The sequence below is a fragment of the Salvelinus alpinus genome, chromosome 6 (genome assembly GCF_045679555.1).
Source record: "Salvelinus alpinus chromosome 6, SLU_Salpinus.1, whole genome shotgun sequence".
In the NCBI taxonomy this organism is placed as follows: Eukaryota; Metazoa; Chordata; class Actinopteri; order Salmoniformes; family Salmonidae; genus Salvelinus; species Salvelinus alpinus.
The window spans coordinates 43,224,206-43,247,005 of NC_092091.1; the positions used below are offsets into that span (position 1 = coordinate 43,224,206).

At 42.9% G+C, this 22,800-nt stretch overlaps 1 protein-coding gene across 2 annotated transcripts; it reads right to left on the reverse strand.

The window, feature by feature from the left end:
• Positions 1–477: 477 nt before the first annotated feature.
• On the reverse strand, positions 478–22,725 carry LOC139578725 (dolichyl pyrophosphate Man9GlcNAc2 alpha-1,3-glucosyltransferase-like). Of its 2 annotated transcripts, none has more exons than XR_011675602.1 (9): positions 22,556–22,725; positions 22,156–22,240; positions 21,776–21,884; positions 19,225–19,309; positions 10,074–10,160; positions 8,579–8,649; positions 7,970–8,039; positions 6,938–7,128; positions 478–2,350 (listed from the first exon to the last, which is right to left on the reverse strand). XR_011675602.1 is itself a non-coding variant. In XM_071406701.1 (9 exons), the coding sequence occupies exons 6-9, from the start codon at positions 8,735–8,737 to the stop codon at positions 2,316–2,318; spliced, it is 336 nt and encodes a 111-aa protein (XP_071262802.1). In that variant the 5' UTR covers positions 8,738–8,782; positions 10,074–10,160; positions 19,225–19,309; positions 21,776–21,884; positions 22,156–22,240; positions 22,556–22,725; the 3' UTR covers positions 478–2,315. The 2 variants fall into 2 exon arrangements, 1 of the variants encoding a protein (XP_071262802.1); XM_071406701.1 differs by lacking the exon at positions 8,579–8,649 and adding an exon at positions 8,698–8,782.
• Between the last annotated feature and the right edge of the window lie 75 nt (positions 22,726–22,800).

Here is a 22,800-nt window from a genome sequence, read left to right on the forward strand (position 1 = left end):
AAGAACACCTGCTCTTTCCATGACATAGACTGACCAGGTGAATTCAGGTCAAAGCTATGATCCCTTATTGATGTCGCTTGTTAAATCCACTTCAATCAGTGTAGATGAAGGGGAGGAGACAGGTTAAAGATGGATTTTCAAGCCTTGATACAATTGAGACACGGAGTGTGCCATTCAGAGGGTGAATGGGCAAGACAAAAGTGCTTTTGAACGGGGTATGGTAGTAGGTACCGGGCGCACCGGTTTGTGTCAAGAACTGCGACGCTGCTAGGTTTTTCACGCTCAACAGTTCCCTGTGTGAATCAAGAATGGTCCACCACCCAAAGGACATCCAGCTAACTTGACACAACTATGGGAAGCATTGGAGTCAACATGGGCCAGCATCCCTGTGGAACGCTTTTGACACCTTGTAGGGACTCTACAAGGTGTCAAAAGCGTTCCACAGGAATGCTGGCCCATGTTGACTTCATGTATGCCATGAATGTCCTGATGCCCTGATGAATTGAGGCTGTTCTGAGGGCAAAAGGCGGTGCAACTCAATATTAGGAATAAGTATATGTTTGATATACTCAGTGTATATCTACAGTGTTACAGAGAACCCTAGCCAGCCCTGGAGACGAAGAGTCACCTCGGTGTTACCTGAGCCGTGTGGAGATGACACAAGCTCTTAGATCTGGACTGTAACCCTGACACTGTCTTAGGGGCCAAGCAAAGCCTCAAGCAGCTCAGTGCCAGGGCAGGACATACATACTGCCAAGGCAGCTGAGTCAATCGACAAGGATATTTGAGCATTGATGGCCAAACCTCTGAAGCCACTTCACTTCACTTTATATTCTTTCTTCAAAGTGCCCGGCCGTGGTGTTGAGAAGCGCTTACGGCCATTCTTTTCAGGTTAAAGAAAGTTTCGTAAGCATTCTGGAGAAGTCACTTTTCGTGAGCATTCAGGCTTTGCCTAGTCTTTAACAAATACACCAGGAGGAAGGACACCTGCCTGTACTGTATGTGCTGATAACTACATAATTGAAAAGAGAAGGCCATAATCATTGTGAGATAAGTTCCCCTCAGCAGAAGGTATTGATTATTTGTGTGTGGTAAGATTTGGAAAATTCAATTAAAGGAGTTGTGCAAAGGATGAATAAATTCTCCCCCTCCAACCCATACAGAGACTTTGTTATGTTCAAAATCGATGTTGCACTTCACAATATATTTTCTTAGGAGGATAGAAATAAATAACATTTAAACAGTTCTGCTTACTACAGAAACACATTTTAGTTTCTCAGAAATATTTAGTCACGGGCAACCCACCAACGTGTGGACATCTTCTGGGCAGTAACCGATTTTTACTGCCATTTTCCCATAAGAAAACCCTATATAATATGAATTTTCAGATGACAAAATGAGAAGGGGACGGCTCAGCAGTATAAAAATTGATCAGGCCATAGATGGGTCCATGTTGGGGAAGATTTGTATGTCAGCAGTAATGGGGTGTATTAAAGAAAGGATTCCTTAAATGTAATAAAAGCGATGAGATGGGCTGGTGTTCCAGGGCCAGGGATAAGGCCCAGGCTTCACCACTATCTGCCACATCAATCCTCTCTCCTCCTCCTCAGACCCATGCCACCTGTTTGGGAGGAGTTTTATGCTTTTTGATTAAACACAGCTGCAAAAACGAGCAGAGCTGTATATTATTTTAGAGGCTATTTTAGTGAAACTTAAGCCTGGCTGCAGAGCTGCAGCCTTTAGTTCGATCGCCCCCCAGAGGCTTCAGACTACGCACTCCTTCAGACATGATTTCTGACACAGACTAAGTCGTTGTATTTTCCAATTCTCCAGTGAAAGAGAATTATGATTTGATTTTATTGTAAAAACTGTAGTCAATTAGGTGAGTATTTAAAAACTAAAAATGAAGATATTTATCTCGCTGCTAAATCCAACCACTTGGGCCCTCAGATTTGTCCGTTTGGGATGTGAGTTGCAGTGTCAATTGTAATTTTCCTCTGAAAGCAGTAACTGTATTTAATCTCTAAATGTGAAGTAGTATCTAATAACATTTTGTTCTCTACAGGTATTGTCTGGCAGCTCCTCTGATTTTATGAAATCATTAATGGCCTTATAAAAGGTTAAAAAAAACCTCAAGAGTATAATAGAGCTTACAACTTTATCTCAACGTGGTGATATTACTGTGTGACAGACAGCAGGGTTACGCTCATGTTTTCCTCTCTGATATCCTCCTGTAGGTTACCGACGGCAACTGGAATAGCTACTCTCTCCTCTTCCTCGGAGATGGCCGGTTGATGAATATAGAACCCAAGCTGTCAGTCGTGAGGCGGAGAGACGTCTCGGAGGTTGCCTGTCAGTCATTGGGGGAACGTGTCAGAAAGTGAAAAGGCAGCATTAGACATCAGACATATTTACATTGAGCCCTGTCTGCTGGAGAAAGCCTCTCCCTCACCAGTGACAAATGTTGATTCTACAATAACGGCCGCGACGCAGCGCTGCGAAAATCATTTTCTTTCAGTGAGCGAACCCCCTCGTCCTATTAGACCTGATGCTGTATGAAATCCACCCCCACCATTTCCTCTAGCTACCTGGAAAAGTAAAGAAACATGAATATGGGCTCCGAGGAGAGGCTACAATAGTGTACACACACTCAGGCACACACTTCAGTCTCCGGCTCTTTATTTGTCTGTGCCTGGGAAGGCCGAGGCCTCTTGCAGCCCGAGCGACCTAAGCAACAGCTGGTGTGCACAGACACATTTCCTATTTCTGCCCAAGGTGGATCATATAACTCTCACTTTATCACCCTTGGAGGCCATGTGAAGGACAAAGTGAGCACGCCCATAAACAAAACTAATGTTTTCATACTGGCCCTCTGGAGGTGGGAGAAGGGGCCCTTGGCGATCCAACACCCCCCGCCACCCCCCCACCCACCACCGCTCGCGCTAATCCAACCCACCTCCGGCTTGGCTCCTACCCGTATCACCTTAGACCTCGACCCCACCAACCCTTTCCTCCTCGAGGGTCCCACTTTCCTTCGATCTCACCCCCCGTCTCCAGCCCACTACCCATCATGACACAGGCCACTTAGGCCAGCACTATGGCGATGCTTTGAATGTGGTGCATGATTTTATGAATTTATACAATTTTCTATATGTCATTTCTAGTCATAAATACAATAGGCCTAGTATGCATTTATGAAAATGACAGCGTTTTGGTAATGGCTATAGACGTTTGTACTTGTTTTTTTTAACTCCATATCCTCATCTGTTGTCCCCTTCCTCCCAGTCCTTCCACAGTAGTAATTCTAAAGGCACAGGCCTCTGGATATCTCGCCCTTCCCTCTCCTATCTCTAGTGTTATTGGCTGCAGGGCCAGCGGCTGCAGATACACAGCATAGCAGCCGGCCCTCAGTGACCCGATAACATTTATCGTTGTAATGGATTTTTTTTATGCCTGTCATTAACTCACAGGCAGAGGGGGAAAAAGATTGCTTGTACCATTTTTTCTGTGGTATTTCGACTTTATGACATTATGTTCAGATATGTAATCTTCCATCATCCTAGTTTTAGGGCCTGTCTGACCTGTCACTGCTTTTTGTGTTTAAATGCATAGCCCTTTGTGTGCTGTGTGGACTCTCCTTGTATCTAGCTATTGTAATGAATATTTTATGAAGCTAAATTAAAATGGTTGAAAGACATGGTTTGGCTAATTATTGTCTGGCTACGACACAGTGCAACACTATTACCGCCAGTGATTTAGCTAGCTGAAGACTTGGAGAAGATGGACACTTTACGAGGGGGTTATTTGAAACTGCTTCGGACGGATCTAATATATGTGCTGGCAATACGGCTGTAAAAATCGAGGTTCATCGAAAAGTCATATGAGGTGATTTTACTTTTTCAAGAAAAATACAATTTGTACAAAATAATTGTAATGATGGAACAAACATTTGGAAATATTGAAAAACAATTAAAGTGAAAAAATAACATGTTTTAAGTTTGATGTACATAATTAGGCATTGACAAAACACCAACCATTCATGTTGACAGGAGGGTTATCTCTAGAATAAAGATTGTAGACTAGTAGCATTTCTCCATAAGTCCTATTGGTTCTTGGTGGTCAGTGACTGAGGCACTATGCATAGTTTGTTTTTCAGTAAGTTTTCTTTCTACCGGGTAGCGACTACTCTGATTCTTACTCCCAGGTGGAGGCGGCTCGGCAATCTGGACAAGGTTGAAGTAGGAGAGGAGGCCCAGGAAGTGGTGGAAAAGAACACTGACACCAGGAGGGGAAACAAATCAGGCAGCATGGCCAGAGGGGCCAGCGCCATGCTCATAAAGCACAAACCAGCCATGGCCACGATGGAGATGTAGAACTGCAGGAGAGATTGAGAGAGAGAGAGAGATGGAGAGGGATTTTTCAGGTCTATATTTTTCTAAGGGAGTTAAGCCATCACAGTTAGACCATGAGCCAAGGCCCTCTCATAGCCCAGTGTTGGGCTCAATTGGATTTAAATTCAAGTCAAATCAGAAACTGAATTTGACGTGCCATTGAAATTGATAATGTCCTAATGACATTTTACATTATAGATTAATTAAGGGCTGGATTCTATCAGATCCGCGAAAGCCGATACCAGCATAGCAGGGTTTTTTTTGGTAGTGTTGGAGGTGGAACTGCGTTAGATCGGTCAAATCTACAAGTGGCACCCTGCATTTTACCTAAAGCAGACATCGCAATTGGCTGCACGGAGTAACTAGCATGAAGAGACATCTCCATTCCAGTACGAACACTGGAATGTGAGATGTAATCTACAACTCGATTAGGCTGGTAGACATCCTCATTGCTTCATTACTTACACTTTCTCGTTCTGAACTGCTAACGTGAGTGGGACGGGCGTGGCTTAATCATAACAACAATGCAAAGTAAACAAGATCAAAAATAAAATGAAGAGACACTGCATGACGATCCCACATCACAGGACACTCCCTCATCACAAGCTGACATTTATGTTGCCTCGGCCGGTGTGTCCCGGAACAGGAAGGCAAACAGTGTTGGTAGCAGGATCAACATTAACATGTCTATTTGGGACCTGCGGACCCAGGGATCAGTGAGGGTAGGTTGCGTAAGCGCCTCCGTATGAGACCAACCCTATTAAACCCTCGCCCCAACGCCGGGCCTCCTTATTTATGCCTCTTGTGTAAATAAATATATCTAGGCAAACCTGTGTTAATGACTCTATAAAAAGACACCTCTTCCTTCTCATGACCTCCCACACCGCACAGCACCGCCCAGTAGCGGTGTCCCTGGCTACGTCCCAATCCCAAATGGCACCCTATACAGTGCACAATTTCTTTTTTTTTACCAGAGCCCTATGGGGCCTGGTCAAAAGTAGTGCACTATAGGGAATAGGGTGCCTTTTGGGATGCATCCCATTCTGTCACTAAGGGAGGGGAGGTTGCAGCTGTAGAGCTGGGCAGGGCCAGGAAGCCATTTCAGACGCCTGTATCTTAAATAAGTGATAAATAATACTTGGGGCCTGGCAGTGGCTTTCATCCCAGGCAGCTTACACAGCTTACAGTCCATGGCACATTATATTTATTTATACAGTTGGAGAGATATGTATCTTCTCACGTTGATGCAATTCAGGTTATGAAATTACTGTAGCTAGGTTTCCATCCAATAGGTGACAGAATTTCATGCAAATGTTCAAAAATCTGCATAAAGAAAATATGCGCATTTCCCACCAGTGGTGTTTCCACCAAAACAAACTTGTTGCAGATTTTTTTAAATAAGTGCGTGATAACGTAGTGCACACAACATGTACTTTTTCACTTAATTTTTCATGTACGAAAAAAAATAATAATTAAAGTTCAATGTGTTTCCATTGTACCCCCCCCAAAAAAATTTTGGGGGGGGGTTAAATAGCAAATGTGTTTACTCTGGTCTTGGCATGTGCATTCTAGCCAACAGCTTGCTGATACTGTGCTGGTAGGCTAGTCTACATGATGAGATTATTATGGATAAGAGTGAGAATATTTTTATTTGTCAAACGGCAGTCAAGCATCGATCATTATGTCACCAGAATAAGACCCTCGGTATTAATTGGAAAAGAGCGTCAAGAACACGTTCACCACTCTGTGCAGCTCATCGTAACTTATTTCATCAGTAGCCTAATAAACTGCATGCTTTCCCGAGTCATAGTGGGAGGACTACACACCATATTTTGCAGTGGACAACAGCTCATAATAATGTCCGGAACAGAGCAAATGGAATGGATTCAAACACCTGGAAACCTTGTGTTTGACGTTTTTGATACCATTCCACTGATTTCGCTCCAGTCATTACGAGCCCGTTCTCCCCAATTAAGGTGCCACCAACCTCCTGTGATATCATCGCGTGACTCCAAGTTTACTTCGATATGAACGGTTATTATATTATTAATATTTGCGCATAAAGACGTTTCCACCGCCATTTAGCACATCATTTATTTTATAGACACAAAAAGACCGGCACCAAACTTCCTGTTTCCATCACAGCTGTCGTGATTTTTTTTTATACGGTATGACTTTACATAAACGCTGTGGATGGAAACGTGGTTAGTGACAACAACCTTCTGAAATGACTATGAAATGACTGTGACAAAAAACCTCCAGCTCATCTTCCCACCAGGTGGCTGTGAACATTCTTTACTTATCTGAAGTAACTTGAGTAAGGTAAAGAAAATATTGGGCAACCCCTGCCCTACCCACTACTAGAACAGACAACATTGCAACTATCTGCCTGGTAAAGAACGCAATCTGTGTTGTCTTTGCAATCGGACAAATATTTTTGCTATGAATGGATGAATGAATACTTTAGTATTTTCTTCTATCACAGAGAGACATAGAGATAGTGCAATGTGAAAGGGTATATGTTTACACCACTAGGCTACGCTTACTTTCCACTTGGTGACCCTTCCCGAGGTCCATGCTGGGCATACGGATGGGGCGGTGGTAGGGCCCCAGACGCAGCTCGTCTTCTGAGCAATGCTCCAGGCGGAAAAGCAGGTATACGCTGACGAACAGGAAGGCCAGGGAGGTGACCATGTACGGCACCAACAAACCATCCTTCAGTAACAATGGCAGCATACTGCAGCGGAAAGATAGAGGGGGGGGAGCGGGGGAGTACAAGAACAATGTAGTCTCTTAGAAACACATATCTCCATCCAATAAACTCTGACTATTGCCACACAAAGATGTGTGTTTACAATTCAGACAGCCGTAGTAGGGCCTTGTTAAATCCAACAAAACCCCATCTATTCATTGGCAAAATAAATACCCATCACATTTCTTTTCTAAATACATACTTCGCCAATTCAACAAACCCAGTACATTCAGACGCTGTTACAATAACTGTGCTTAAGAAACCATTGGACTAAATTATGCAATTATGTCTTCAATTTACCCAAACAAAAGATGTATGTCTCCATCAATGGGTGGAGTGGAGATGCACAATGCGGGCCCTGTCAGTTAGACTGTACTAGAGTTGATATACAGAATGACTTGCTGTCCCCATACAAGACATGCTTAGAGGAGAGGTATGCTGGCAATGCAGTGTAATCCACAGACATCCCTATACTAAACCGCACGCACAACAATTAGTACTGCTGGAAGAATTTAACGACAGCTGGTGAAAGTTAGTCAGTTTCGCTTCCTCTCCAACTGTTCCCTTCATACTGACTACATTTGAATCTTTACTTGACTCTTCCGGAATAAAATCGTCCATAGAATATCAACACAAACATTCATCTGACAAAGCATCCTATACTTTCCAAGGATTTTTCTAACAGCGATTTTTAGGATTTGTATTCAATGTACAGGATTGTACTTTTTGAATAGTCTCTCCTATGACCTTTAACCTGGTCTGTTGGTCTGCTATTATTGGCCAGTATACTTTCTCCATCAGTGGTTCCCCTACTGTAGCTTCTTACGTGAACTGGGAGGCCTGTAAAAACCAGATGGCTGGCAGAGGGAGGTCATTCAGTAGTAGGCATACTTGGCCTAGAGGCAGACAGAAAGAATTGGAGGAGAAAAGGTTAAACACCCCTCAATTATACACACTTTATTGAACAATAAACACCCTATGGGCCCTGGTCAAAAGTAGTGCACTACATAGGGATTCGGGTGCCAATATGGACGCAACCATCACTCCCCAATTGTCTAACTACAGTAGTACTCTTTGCGTATCCAGTTTCACTCATTCCTATAGCCCCAATAATTGATCAACCACAAACAACGCCCTCCTCTGCTCCACATCCCGGCGTTCCTCTCTAAGCTATGGACATGCAATACTGATTGATCCGGGGACAGACAGGTGGGAGAGATATAACTCAATCGTTAATGAAGCAACAGATCAGCAAAATCTGAAACCAAGTCCCACTGTGCAGTAAAACCTGGATAACCTAGCGCTTACAGCTAGCTGCCTGTTGCTTTTTATATACTGCACTGCGATTGGTGAGGTAAATGATTAGGAACCGCATGCAGGCAGGAAGGCAAACACACACATGCGAGCACGCACACCCCTACTCCCCTCTACTCACAAGGCAGGCAGGATGATTGAGTTTCCGTGAACTTGGAAGGAGAAGAGGAAGAATGCCAGAGAGGAATTCACCTAAAATGGAATCAAACATCAGAAAACAAGACAGAAATAATCACTTACCAAGGAAAGTTTGAACTGCCATAGCATAGTGTTCACCCATAGTTTGATTGACATAGGTAGGATAGCCAGGAGAGTGGTGGCCAAACTGAAAACAAGTCAACGACAGAGAAGAATTAAGTAATCTATCATCATTCATAGAAACAATGCTATGATAAATCGGACCAAATAGTGAATGGCCCAGCCCAGAAACCTAAACCTCATGGTGAAACCGAACTGTGCGGCTGCTGGCTCGTTTTAACCCCAGCACGGTCCACCCATAAGACCACCAGCTATGTAGGAAATGTATCAAATACTGGCCCGCTTAGGGCACCCCAGCATTAGTTTAACCCGTCATTGTCACTCACTGGGGATGGACACAGGAAGGGAGGGGTGAGAGGGGAGGGGACCAGAGGGGTACCTCCACTCCGGCTGAAGGGGTAGGGATAGGGTAAGGTAGGGCAGCGCATGAGTGAGAGGTGAGGGCAGCTGTGTCATGGGCCCCATTAAGGCCTAAAGGGCCCCTGGGGAGAAGGGACAACAGGAGCCCCAACATGGGGCAAGAGGAGTGCTTAGAGGGGTAATGGATGGGTGGGCTATGGAAGTGGGCTGGAGGGTCAGGGTGATTTAGAGTACAGTTCACAGATCATTTTCTGGGGTTGTTGAGCACAATTTAGTGGTATTCCACATCCATAAATAGTCAACACAGTGGTTCACATCAACTGTAACAGTAAGGTGACCAGTGATACCAGGCCATAGAAAGACATTATACCCCTCCTCCCCTCAAAACATACAGTTATTATAATATTCACCCATGACCAACGATATCTAGTGTTTTCATTTGTGTTAAATACGCTGCAGTCACAGAACTCCCGGTTAATCCCTGGTCTTAACAGTCTGGCAGGAACTCGTCCATCCTGTTCGGAGTGCACACCCCTAAATATAGCCCCACGGGTTATTCAAGCACACACCACCATGACGACAAGAGAAGGGTTCTATGACTGACTGTAGCCTCTCCTCATTCATGAGGACCGTAGGGGAGAATAATCTTTGACTGGCATAACATTTCACGTCGCCACAGAAAAGTTAGCTATATCTTGCTCCCCCCCCAAAACAGAAATGGTTCAAATAGTTTATTGTGGATTTACAAATCTGAAATCTCATCGGCAAATTGCCAATAGTTGTCAGAGGGCCGATAAAAGCCCATAGCAGCTGGTAGTGCTCAGTACTCAGAAGCTGCTCTCGCATATTATTACAAGGGATAATCTTCATTTCACTCTGCTATAACACAGTGAGGCTCTCGTGTGTGGCTTCTCAGAGAGCCAGAGAGAGAGAGGAGGGACAGAAAGATAATGAGATGGAGCGAGAGAGAAAGATAAAGAGATGGACAGGGGGATTACCCGAGGTAGTGCTGGGTATCAGTGGACAGGATGGTCTTGATCTTTATCAGGCCGTTCAAGCTGCACCCATGTGTTGGCCACTTTATCCTGTCAACACACACACACACACACACACACACACACACACACACACACACACACACACACACACACACACACACACACACACACACACACACACACACACACACACACACACACACACACCTTTAAATAAGAAAATAGCTCACTTCCTATGCTGATATACTTTTTATTTTTAATGAAGCGTTTATAATCCACGTGAATCAATAAAATGTGTTACAAAACTCATTACAAGCCAAGGGTTTCAAATGTAGAAACTCACATACAGTGGGGAGAACAAGTATTTGATACACTGCCGATTTTGCAGGTTTTCCTACTTACAAAGCATGTAGAGGTCTGTAATTTTTATCATAGGTACACTTCAACTGTGAGAGACGGAATCTAAAACAAAAATCCAGAAAATCACATTGTATGATTTTTAAGTAATTCATTTGCATTTTATTGCATGACATAAGTATTTGATCACCTACCAACCAGTAAGAATTCCGGCTCTCACAGACCTGTTAGTTTTTCTTTAAGAAGCCCTCCTGTTCTCCACTCATTACCTGTATTAACTGCACCTGTTTGAACTCGTTACCTGTATAAAAGACACCTGTCCACACACTCAATCAAACAGACTCCAACCTCTCCACAATGGCCAAGACCAGAGAGCTGTGTAAGGACATCAAGGATAAAATTGTAGACCTGCACAAGGCTGGGATGGGCTACAGGACAATAGGCAAGCAGCTTGGTGAGAAGGCAACAACTGTTGGCGCAATTATTAGAAAATTGAAGAAAATAGAAGAAGTTCAAGATGATGGTCAATCACCCTCGGTCTGGGGCTCCATGCAAGATCTCACCTCGTGGGGCATCAATGATCATGAGGAAGGTGAGGGATCAGCCCAGAACTACACGGCAGGACCTGGTCAATGACCTGAAGAGAGCTGGGACCACAGTCTCAAAGAAAACCATTAGTAACACACTACGCCGTCATGGATTAAAATCCTGCAGCGCACACAAGGTCCCCCTGCTCAAGCAGGCGCATGTCCAGGCCCGTCTGAAGTTTGCCAATGACCATCTGGATGATCCAGAGGAGGAATGGGAGAAGGTCATGTGGTCTGATGATTCAAAAATAGAGCTTTTTGGTCTAAACTCCACTCGCCGTGTTTGGAGGAAGAAGAAGGATGAGTACAACCCCAAGAACACCATCCCAACCGTGAAGCATGGAGGTGGAAACATCATTCTTTGGGGATGCTTTTCTGCAAAGGGGACAGGACGACTGCACCGTATTGAGGGGAGGATGGATGGGGCCATGTATTGCGAGATCTTAGCCAACAACCTCCTTCCCTCAGTAAGAGCATTGATGATGGGTCGTGGCTGGGTCTTCCAGCATGACAACGACCCGAAACACACAGCCAGGGCAACTAAGGAGTGGCTCCGTAAGAAGTATCTCAAGGTCCTGGAGTGGCCTAGCCAGTCTCCAGACCTGAACCCAATAGAAAATCTTTGGAGGGAGCTGAAAGTCCGTATTGCCCAGCGACAGCCCCGAAACCTGAAGGATCTGGAGAAGGTCTGTATGGAGGAGTGGGCCAAAATCCCTGCTGCAGTGTGTGCAAACCTGGTCAAGAACTACAGGAAACGTATGATCTCTGTAATTGCAAACAAAGGATTCAGTACCAAATATTAAGTTCTGCTTTTCTGATGTATCAAATACTTATGTCTTGCAATAAAATGCTAATTAATTACTTAAAAATCATACAATGTGATTTTCGGGATTTTTGTTTTAGATTCCGTCTCTCACAGTTGAAGTGTACCTATGATAAAAATTACAGACCTCTACATGCTTTGTAAGTAGGAAAACCTGCAAAATCGGCAGTGTATCAAATACTTGTTCTCCCCACTGTATATGGTATTGCAGTACGCCGCTTTAAAAAGCATTCTGTTTTGAAGAGAAGCAAACAAGTGGCGTTGCTCCAAGTAGAAATGGCCCAACTGAAAGTGCAATAAAAATCCCTTCTGTGCATTCCACGGTGCATTTACACAGGAGCGCTTCGGGAAGCATTACCAGCCTCATAAATCGCCCCTGCCAGGGTCCAGGGAATGGGATGTCACTAGAAGCGATGCACTTATTTGTACACTTGGGGACACAGGGTTAAATGTTCAAAAGATAATCACATTACAACAACTTCCGCATACTTCGGCACATTCACATTCAGACCACCTCATAGAAGACCACTGTAGTGTCACAGTGTCCACCCACCACACCCACCTAAGGCAGATGGAGTTAGGACCATTGTGATTAATGTGATTTAAGTGCCCTAGAAGTTGTTCTGGGATCAGATAATAAGGCCCCCTGCTGTTTCTGTGATATGAAACAATGTAGAAATGCAATGCATAGATCAGTCTAACCCAGGGTTTCCCAAACCTGGTCCTCTAGTACCCCAACAGCACACATTTGTATTGTAACCCTGGACAAGCACACCTGATTCAACCTGACAAGTAATTATCAAGCCTACGAGGAGCTGAATGAGGTGTGTTTGTCCAGGACTACAACAAAAGTGTGTACTGTTGGGGGTGCTGGAGGACCAGGGTTGGGAAACACTGGTCTAACCATGTCTTGTAATAGTGTGGTTCCTTCTATAGTGTGAATTTCTACGAGGTCCTCTGGGCCTTGCTACAGCTGCTCAGAGCACAGCTGTGTGTGTGGAGGTTACGGACAGGCCCAGTCAGCAGGCAGGCCGTCCTGACGACATCTAGGCCTCATCTCTCCTCGAACACCCCCGCCAAATAAGTACCCTACCGGAATGTCCCCCCAATGCCGCCTGGGCTGAGGTCAACACATGAACCATGGGGTTCGGCAGCAAATGTGGGTTAGTGCCATTGGTGGCGCTCCTCACCTATAAGCCAGTGTGGAATTTCACAGGCGGCAGCATTTGGTGCCATTTTTGTGAAGCAGGAAAACTGAGATGGCCAGAGTGCTGTTTGATGGGTAAACTTACAACTTACCCTCCCGCCCCGCCCCTCCTCACCCCCGATCCCCTCCTCCTCACCCTCCCACCACTTCTCGCCATGTCCGCTTTTCTTGGCCCGGCTTCCGCTTACACAATTTCACAATTAGTTCAGACAGGCTTCACCTGGAGCCCCTCGCACCGCGGCCCATAGGGCTATAGAGTCGCTCACACCCTGTGTATTATGTTTGCATCGTTTCATAAACAAATAACTGCCATGCACACTGCCACCCTGACCACCCTCACAGAATTTTCAATTACTTCTCACTTCACCGCACCTTGGGTGCCACCTCCGGGAATGGATAGGTCTACAGGACACGGCGGGCATGGGGAAGGTTTCAAAAAGCTGAGCCGCGAGCCTTGGCCTCAGCTGCCGACCCCCCCTCATCCTCCTCCCCCATAACAGTGTTACTTTACCTCAGCACCTCGATCATGACACGCTTTCAACGGTGCCGCGGAAGTGTTTGCGATGCTACTCTCACTAATGTCCCCTGTGTGATCCATCATTGTCCGTTCGTCTTTAATTTCCTCCCCCCCTCTCCCGCCCTCCCTCGTTCCTTCTCCCTTTTCTTTCAGAGTGGCCTCGCTGTGTGTACATACACACGTGTAAGTTCACTTATCAAGGACGCAGCGGTTTGGCTGACAACATTTTGCACAACGAATGGATGAACTCTGACACGGATAGCATTGGACCCTGGCACCACATCACATCACATGGCTAAAACATGGCCCCACAATGATGTGCTGAAATGACCCTGGCAGTAAATTAGCTAGATTTATCTGTATCCCCCCACCTCGTCACAATGACCCCCCCTGAAACATTCAACATTTTATTCCTCTGTTTTCTACGATCCTGCATGGGATCCATTTCCAATTGGCTAAGCACAGAGGAATTGAGTGTGTGTGTGTGTGTGTGTGTGTGTGTGTGTGTGTGTGTGTGTGTGTGTGTGTGTGTGTGTGCGAGAGAGAGAGAGAGAGAGAGAGAGAGAGAGAGCATGTAGGCTGTGCTTTGAAGGACAGGGGGTATAGCGCACCACTCCTGTCTATAAGGGGCAGCACTGTGTTAACTACCTTGAGCCCCATCGTCTTTCTACCACCAACTGATTTTAACTTGGCAGATATTGTGGTCCCTCAGGTAAAAACGCAGTTATCACTGTAGATCACGGTGTCCTAAACGATGGGTAGGCATCCTCTACATCCTAAATCAGGGGTATTCATACAGGGGTAGAGCAGCAGAGGTACTGTAGGGGATCCTGAATTTTTTTTTTTTATGAATATCACTAGCAACAAGAGAATAAATACCTTTTGAATTACATACCTACAGTAGAAAAGAGGAGAATATTTTATTTATAATGATGTCAACTTAATAGCTAATTACACTGGAGTAATCTGACATAGGCTTTGAAAAAGCACCCGGGTTTCACTAGTCGTGGCATGTGCCGCTGCTTTCTCGACCAAAACATGGCTAACCTTTATTTAACCAGCCTAACGGCTGTTATTAGCAAGAATGTGTTTGGAGTTATATTACCTTTCTAGCTAATAGGCTATGTTAGAGACTACACTTTGTCTTCCAATTCTAGAACTGTGGGGATGTCAAAATAATGAAAAGCTATCCACCAAATATAGTCATATTAAAATGTTGATTACTTCTCCTTTCCATTATCATTCACCTGATGATAATACTAAAAAGTGTTTTGCTAACATATGATGGGGGAGTCCCTATGTTACCAGTTTGCCTGGGCAGGGGCAGTGTTGTAAAGTAACTAAGTAAAAAATACTTTGAAGTACTACTTAAGTAGTTTTTTGGGGTACTTTATTATTTATATTTTTGTACAACTTTTACGCCACTACATTCCTTAAGAAAATATGCACTTTTTACACCCATACATTTTCCCTGACACTCAAAAGTACTTGTTACATTTTGAATGCTTAGTAGGACAGGAAAATGGTCCAATTCACACACTTATCAAGAGAAAGTGTGGTCATCACTACTGCCTCTGATCTGGCGGACTCAAAAAAACTGAAATGCTTCTTTTGTAAATTATGTCTGAGTGTTGAAGTGTGCCCCTGGCTATTTGTAAAAAAATAAGAAGATAATCGTGCTGTTTGCTTAATAAAAGGAATTTTAAATGATTTATAGCATTTACTTTTACTTTTGATACTTAAGTATATTTAAAAACCAAATACTTTTAGACTTTTACTCAAGTAGTATTTTACTGGGGGACTTTCACTTTTACTTGAGTCATTTTCTATTAAGATATCTTTACTTTTACTCAAGCATGACATTTGTGTACTTTTCCCACCACTGGGTGGGGGTCCCTAGGCAACAAAAGTGTGAAAACCCATGACTTACATCCATCTTTATGTCAAAAGACTGGGTTGTGGATGAAGAACCTGGTTTGGTCACCAAAACATTCTAGAACAGGGATCTAGATTCAGCCGTGGGACGATTTTAGTTGGAGAACCGGAACATAATTATAATTATTTGCACACTGCAAATTGCCCAAAAATAGACTGTACTTGAAAATAACAATCATTTGATACCTTGATTACATTGAGACACGATCATGTCTCTTGCTTTATTTGTGGGAATACATGGTGAACAGACTTCCTAAATTAAACACGTTTAGCTGAAATCCTGGTGAATTTTGTATTTTTTTTTATCTAAAACTTTGGGATGCCAAAAAACATAATTTACGGGACGGTTTTGGCTGCCTGTTGTTGACCTGTTCTAGAAACATTAGGTGACTCACGTCGCAGAATATTAGGGAAAGAACTTGACCCTGTGTGGTTCTGTTGGTAGAGCATGATGCTTGCAACGCCAGGGTTGTGGGTTTGATTCCCACGGGGGACCAGTACAAAAATGTATGCACTCAGTACTGTAAGTCGCTCTGGATAAGAACGTCTGCTTAATTATGTAAAACGTAAACTTGAGAGTATGACTAATTGGCTTGAACACTAAAAACTTTTGGGGTCACTATCAATTACACAGTATGTAGCTCGAAGAGGCCCTACTCCACAGGAAAGAGGGGGTACAGAGCCTGGCTGGGGTCAGAGAGGAATGGCAGCCAGCAAACGTCACCAGGACTGTTACAGCGATCTTTACTAGCAGGAACAACCTCGGTAGAAGGTGGGTGAGAAGACAAATGATGAAGTACACCAAAGCTTTAAATGGACCTTTATCTACTGCCCCAGAGTCAGATGAACTTGTGGATACCATTTTTATTACTCTGTGTCCAGTATGAAGGAAGTTAGAGGTAGTTTCGCAAGCCAATGCTAACTAGCGTTACTGCAATGACTGGAAGTCTATGGGTATCTGCTAGCTCATTGCGCTATCGCTAGTTTGCAATTGCGCTAGAGCTAGTTAGCAACTTCCTTCAAACTGCACGCAGAGACATAAAAATGGTATACACGAGTTCATCTGACTCTGGGGATAATCCTGAAGTATCACTTTAAAACTGTCAAATACACAAAACATAAACACTCGGGCACTGTCTGTACATAAAATCTCAATCAAATCCATTTTTATTTGTCACATGGGCCGAATACAACAGGCGTAGTAGACCTTACCATGAAATCCTTACTTACAAGCCCTTAACCATTACTCGCTATAAATGCACTTGTAAAGCAGTAAAACATTTAAAAAAAACATATTTTCAACATTATTCATAGGCTGAATCTCAGCTCTCTCTGTTGTTCTCTCTCACATGTTCCTCTGAGAATTAAGATTGATGTAGCGGACTCCAAAAGACAACAGCTGTGTACATGACTGTTCGCGCATCCCAAGTTAGTCAATGTATGTTGTGAAAACCATGCATCGGCGAGAAGTATTTCACAGTAGGTCAGCTGTAGTAGCTGTGTGGTGGTAAAGTTGCACACACAGGAATAGCTGAGGAGCTTGGGCATGGCGATAGTGTCATCTGGACATATCTTCCCCTACCCATCTAATCCAGCTATCCATTTGCTACCAGATGCCCTTGGTACATTGTTACTAGATAAACAAATGTGAGGACACTAGTAACAGTCATCCAATCGGATTGCCTCGCCTCAATAACTCCGCTACTCTGTTTGGGAGAGTGGCAGAGTGGACATAGTGTAGGCTACTTCATGGGGCCATGTTTTGTCCACTGGCTACAGGAAGTGGTGGATTCATAGTATTTCTTTAAAAATAATAATTCTGTGATTCAGAGTTAATGAAAATAATCTGATCTTTGATGCTTTTTTTCATCAGACTTGATGGTAAACTGATTGTCTGATTGATTTTATTCAGTGAAATCATACATTCTCTGCTGGCTCCCACACAATATCGTTCCACACACAAACCTCCTTAGCCAGGGGTGTAAGTCTAAGTCAGCTAACTCACCCTCGGCCTGCCAGGCCCTGCTTGAAACACTTGCCCAGTAAGTAGCAGAAGAAGGGCAGGGAGTGGTAGAGCTCCATCTGTTTGTAGTTGAGGGCCAGGACGAAGGCCAGAGAGCCTAGCATGTCCCAGCCCAGACCCAGACCCACCACACCCCATAGGGCCAGCCCCAGGCTTATACTGTTGTATTTGACGCCAGCTTAAAGAATATAGACATGATGATACGGTTAACCCCGAATACACGTGGAAATTGGACTATATGGATAGGGACAAATTGAAATGTTTCAAACAGAAGAACTATAAAAAGCATATGCATGACCATGGTAGTAATTGAAAGATAACACTTTGGAGATTATGTAGAAAGGATCAGACCAAAGGTGAAGACACAACAGTTCACCTGACACAAGACTGAATCCAAACATTATACACTGTTGATTGTTTGTGCATTTTACATTTAATGTACTTTTCACAGCATTTGTCAATAGCGAAATCGGAAAATACTCTGGATACATTCAGAAACATAATACAAATATTATTTGAAATGTTGGAGTGGGTGCAAGATAAGAAAAAAACAAGAATGACAAGTCTAAGTGGTGTTTCCAAGTGGCCACACACCTCTCCAAAGTGTGCCCAGTAAGTCATTTCAATGCACTTTTATGACTCAATGAAAGAGCCTTCAACTATCAGATGCTTTTTTGAGCTCTCCTAGCTTTGCCATTGAGGAACTAAAGGAAGCACACTTGTCGTTCTTTGTCTGTAACACAGCCCTGTGTCCCCACCATCACAAAATAAATCGCAATCTTTTGACCGCTTATCCTATTGCCGACATGTTATAAAATACAATCTTACAGTGTTAGGCTTTCCAAAGGCACATCAGACAAACAGATTGTAATTTTGGTGCGCATAGAATGGAGTTGAGTGCATTCATGTGAGTGCATTCAAGTGTGTGTTTCGTGGCTAATTTTCCTCACAATTCGACAAACACAGGCTCATTGTGTTCAGGACAACCCAGGGTATAACACACGTCATCCTTATAACTGTAGATCAATCACAGCGATGATAAAACGTTGATACTGTAAATGACATGAGCTTTCAAATATGGAACTGTTAACATTTGGGCTCAGGGGTGTGTGGTTTGCTTGTATGACGTCAAAGCAGTATTTATTATACTCCTCAACGTCTGCAGCAATTCCCTCATTCAGACAAAAAAATTTGCAAGAGTAGCCCGATTAGAGGGAGGGATAGGGGGCATTTTCTTGTCGCGAGCGGTGCTCAAGTTTATAACGGTTGTCAGTCAAAACCCATACAGAACTATGAAGTGGAGAACCTGACCTCTGATGTCATGTACTGTATACCATGTTGCTGTACAGCCACTGCGTTCCAACTTAGGCGCTTATCAATGACAACATTTTCAACCCGTATATGGGATGACAGGGGCTGCGAGTGGAAAGGGCTACAGCTCATAAAGTTCCTAATGTTGGTTTGTCAGAATCTGTAGTGCAGTGATAGAGACAGCTTTGGTTTTTAAAAGACACAGGAAATGCCCGAGGTCGATGAGAATAAGGCCTGGATAGTGCAGGATACAGGACTGTGCAGACCTAGTATCTTTATTTTTCTAGTTCTACAGTATCTTTGCTTTTATAGTTTTAGTATCTTTGTTTTTCTAGTAACGTTTTAGTTACAAGCAAACAGAGGACATGTAAATGACAGAAATCTGCCTTACCTTCTCTTGTTTGATCCTTCACTGAGGTAAAAAAAAAAGTAAAGCACAACAGCAGGAACATATATCAGCAGATCTGCAACAGGAACTGAGAAAAGATAAATGTATTATTCAGTCCCAAAAATGAATAATAAGTGAATCATCCTATTCATTGTCTTCCGACAGGTGGCGTCTTCCAACAACTATTCGACACTCATCCCTCAACCAAAGGTTAATGCAGAGGGAGTCGTAATGCTATCTGATGTAAGACTTTGCTTCTTCTTGTGATAAATTAATGGCATACAGTACAATCAGTATATATATTCTCAGACAGGATAGGAATATGCAGAAAGAAAGCAGATTCTTTATATCGAGCCATGAAATGAGTCCCTTTTGCATTCCTTTGATATTTTTTTGTAGAAAAAATGCACCAATATTGTATTTTAAAAACCTGATATACAGTGTGCTCCAAATGTATTGGGACAGTGACACATTTTCTGTTGGGTTTGTCTCTGTACTCCAGAACTTTGGATTTGAAATGATACAATGACTATAAGGTTAAAGTACAGACTGTCAGCTTTCATTTGAGGGTATTTTCATCCATAACAGGGTGAAACGTTTAAAAATTACATCCCTTTCGTACATAATCCCCCCATTTTAGGGGACCAAAGTATTGGGACAAATTCACTTACATGTGAATTAAAGTAGTAAAATGTTTAGTATTTGGTCCCATATACCTAGCACGCAATGATTACATCAAGCTTGGGACTCTACAAACGTGTTGGATGCATTTGCAGTTTGTTTTGGTTGTGTTTCAGAGTATTTTGTGCCCAATAGAAATGAATGAATGGTAAATCATTTCTAAACACTTCTACATAAATGTGGACACTACCATGATTACGGATAATCCAGAATGAATCGTTAATAATGACGAGTGAGAAAGTTGCAGACTCACAAATATCATATTTGTGCATAATCATGGTAGCATCCACATTAATGCCCCTGAACAAGGCAGTTAACCCACTGTTCCTGGGCCGTCAGTGAAAATAAGAATTTGTTCTTAACTGACTTAAAATTGTATTTATTTTTATTTTTATGTAGAAGTGTTTAGAAACACATTCTATTCTTATTTACAATAACAGTGACTCCAAAATGACACAATACATTATTTACCATTAATTTCTATTGGGCACAAAATAACCTGAAACACAACCAAAACAAACAGCAAATGCATTCAACAAGTTTGTAGAGTAACAATCTTGATGTAATTATTGCGTGCTAGGAATATGACACCAAATACTAAACATTTTACTACTTTAATTCACATTTTGACCCTAAAATGGGGGGAACAAAAAGTGCTGTAATTTCTAAACGGGTTTCACAGAGATGAATGATGAAAATACCCTCAAATTAAAGCTGACAGTCTGCACTTTAACCTCATAGTCATTGTATCATTTCAAATACAAAGTGCTGGAGTATAGAGACAAAACAACAGAACATGTGTCACTGTCCAAATACTTTTGGAGCTCTATTAAATGAAGAGTAAGATTTGCTTAACTGCCAAAATTCTGCATTTTGACATGTCCCTCTGTGCACTCTCTGTGACTTCTAGGAAGATGATTTTAACCCACTTAACACCAAAATATCCCCTAAGTTTTCACCATCATTGTAAAGCCATAGTTATTTTATTACTTTGATAAAGTTATTTCTGAAGACTATTATTTATTTAATGTGATTAGTGACTCATTTTAAGGTGAAATAAAACACCTGTCTGCCATTTTAAGGTCAACCCTGTTACGTCAACTAAGCTCTCCTTTTAATATGAAACTATTCCCCTTTAAAAAAATAAAATAAATAACAACATTGAACATCTAACAGTCTAATCATAGTGTAAAAGCAGGTGAGCTGTTTCTACTCTTTTTGGACATTTTCTGGTATTTTGTGGTGGAAAACTGAGTGGGTCGAGCATAACACATCAACCCTGTTACCAATAGATAGACAGGCTAGAAATGTCTTAACAATTGCATTTTTTGTTGTTGTGAAGCTTGCATTCAATTGCCCCTCCCTGTTGCACACAACAAGCTCCCATTCCCCCTGTCACAAGGGGATTTATGGCTGATTTTAAGATAAATCGTCAACCTTGTTGCAGTCAACCTTCTTACTGTCAACCTGTTACTTTATGTGGCACATACTAAAACAAAATGTAACCTCTTGATATGGGAAAACATGTTTTTTCTTCAATTGAACATGTGCTCTTTATGACAGAATGTAATAATTTGGTGAAATACGTTTTTTTCCCCCCCACCAAGTTACACTACCCAAAAGGGACTCATTTCGTGGATTAAAAAAAAAAATATATATATATTTATCCATTATTTAACCAGGTAAGTTGACTGAGAACACGTTCTCATTTGCAGCAACGACCTGGGGAATAGTTACAGGGGAGAGGAGGGGGATGAATGAGCCAATTGGGATGACCCAGTAAACAAATAATCACCTATAGAGCTTTTATGTAAAATGTATAGTAGCTGGTGATCTTGAAAACCACACAGGGGGGTTAACAGCTGTTTGATACCTGTCCTTCAGTAGTCTTAGCTGTGGCTCTCATAAACATCTTATGGGCTAAGCTGTCATAACCTTGAGACGTGTGCAGTTCCACCCACTCTGGGTTTATCAGCTTGGCTCTGCAGGGAAGCACATACACATGGTGACATAGTGTTAGAAATAACTTGTGTGTGTGTGTGTGTACAAACAGACTTAGACATGAGCACAGAGTAGGCTATGTTAGGCTGTTAGGAGGAAGGGGGGGTCAGTCTAAACCCCAGCATTTCAAGTTGTTGAAGTACCTGGATGGATAAAGAAAGATTGAGTTCCTTAGCTATTGCTAAAAACCCATAAAAATACAAGACAATAGCATAGGCTATTGGACAGGTGCATCTAGACCAGCCTGCCTACCATTCATAAACAGGCAGATTATATGTCACTTCTTGCCAGTGCCGTTGAGTTTCGTAGGCCCCTTACATAGGTGGTTTGCCAGCCCCTGGAAATAAGATACATGTGTGAATATGCAGCTAAATGATAATAACTACTAGCTAGCTACAGCAATACTATGCAGAGGAAGAGAGCATAGTCATGCTGCTGAACAGTGGCAGCAAGCTGACTCTCATATTTTTGTTCGTCTAATGGCCATAATAACTGCACCAAAATACCGGCTGCCTTTCACCACTCAAAATCAGCAATTTGATACGTTCACAACGCCACGCTAGCTAGCTAGCTATGTTTGAAACTGAGAGCTGTCAGTGAGCACTGCAGGTGCAGCATTAGCACAAATAAAGCTAGCTAGTCCACTTCCTACCTGAATACGAGTTCAAGGATACAGCCCATCTCGCCGTAAGACCGAGCAAAACACAAAGGGATACAAGACTCCAGTTCTCCATGCCCGCGAGCATAAAATAGCTTTATTATCGGCAACGAAATGCTTTAATTCTCGGTGCATGTTGCAGATTCCTGCAGGATTGTTGTTTACACTTCATGAACACGTGACAGCAGGCGCTGGGTGATGACGTACCTCTATTCCTCTCGGTGCCTTTTTGATTAGAG

Bases quoted from the DNA above. Each gene is read 5' to 3' on its own strand.
- LOC139578725 (XM_071406701.1), bottom strand. From the start codon at position 8,737: ATGGGTGAACACTATGCTATGGCAGTTCAAACTTTCCTTG. The intron at 8,040-8,697 runs GTAAGTGATTAT...GTCTGCCTCTAG, and splicing joins GGCAGTTCAAACTTTCCTTG to GCCAAGTATGCCTACTACTG. The intron at 7,129-7,969 runs GTAAGAAGCTAC...TTTCCGCTGCAG, and splicing joins TTACAGGCCTCCCAGTTCAC to TATGCTGCCATTGTTACTGA.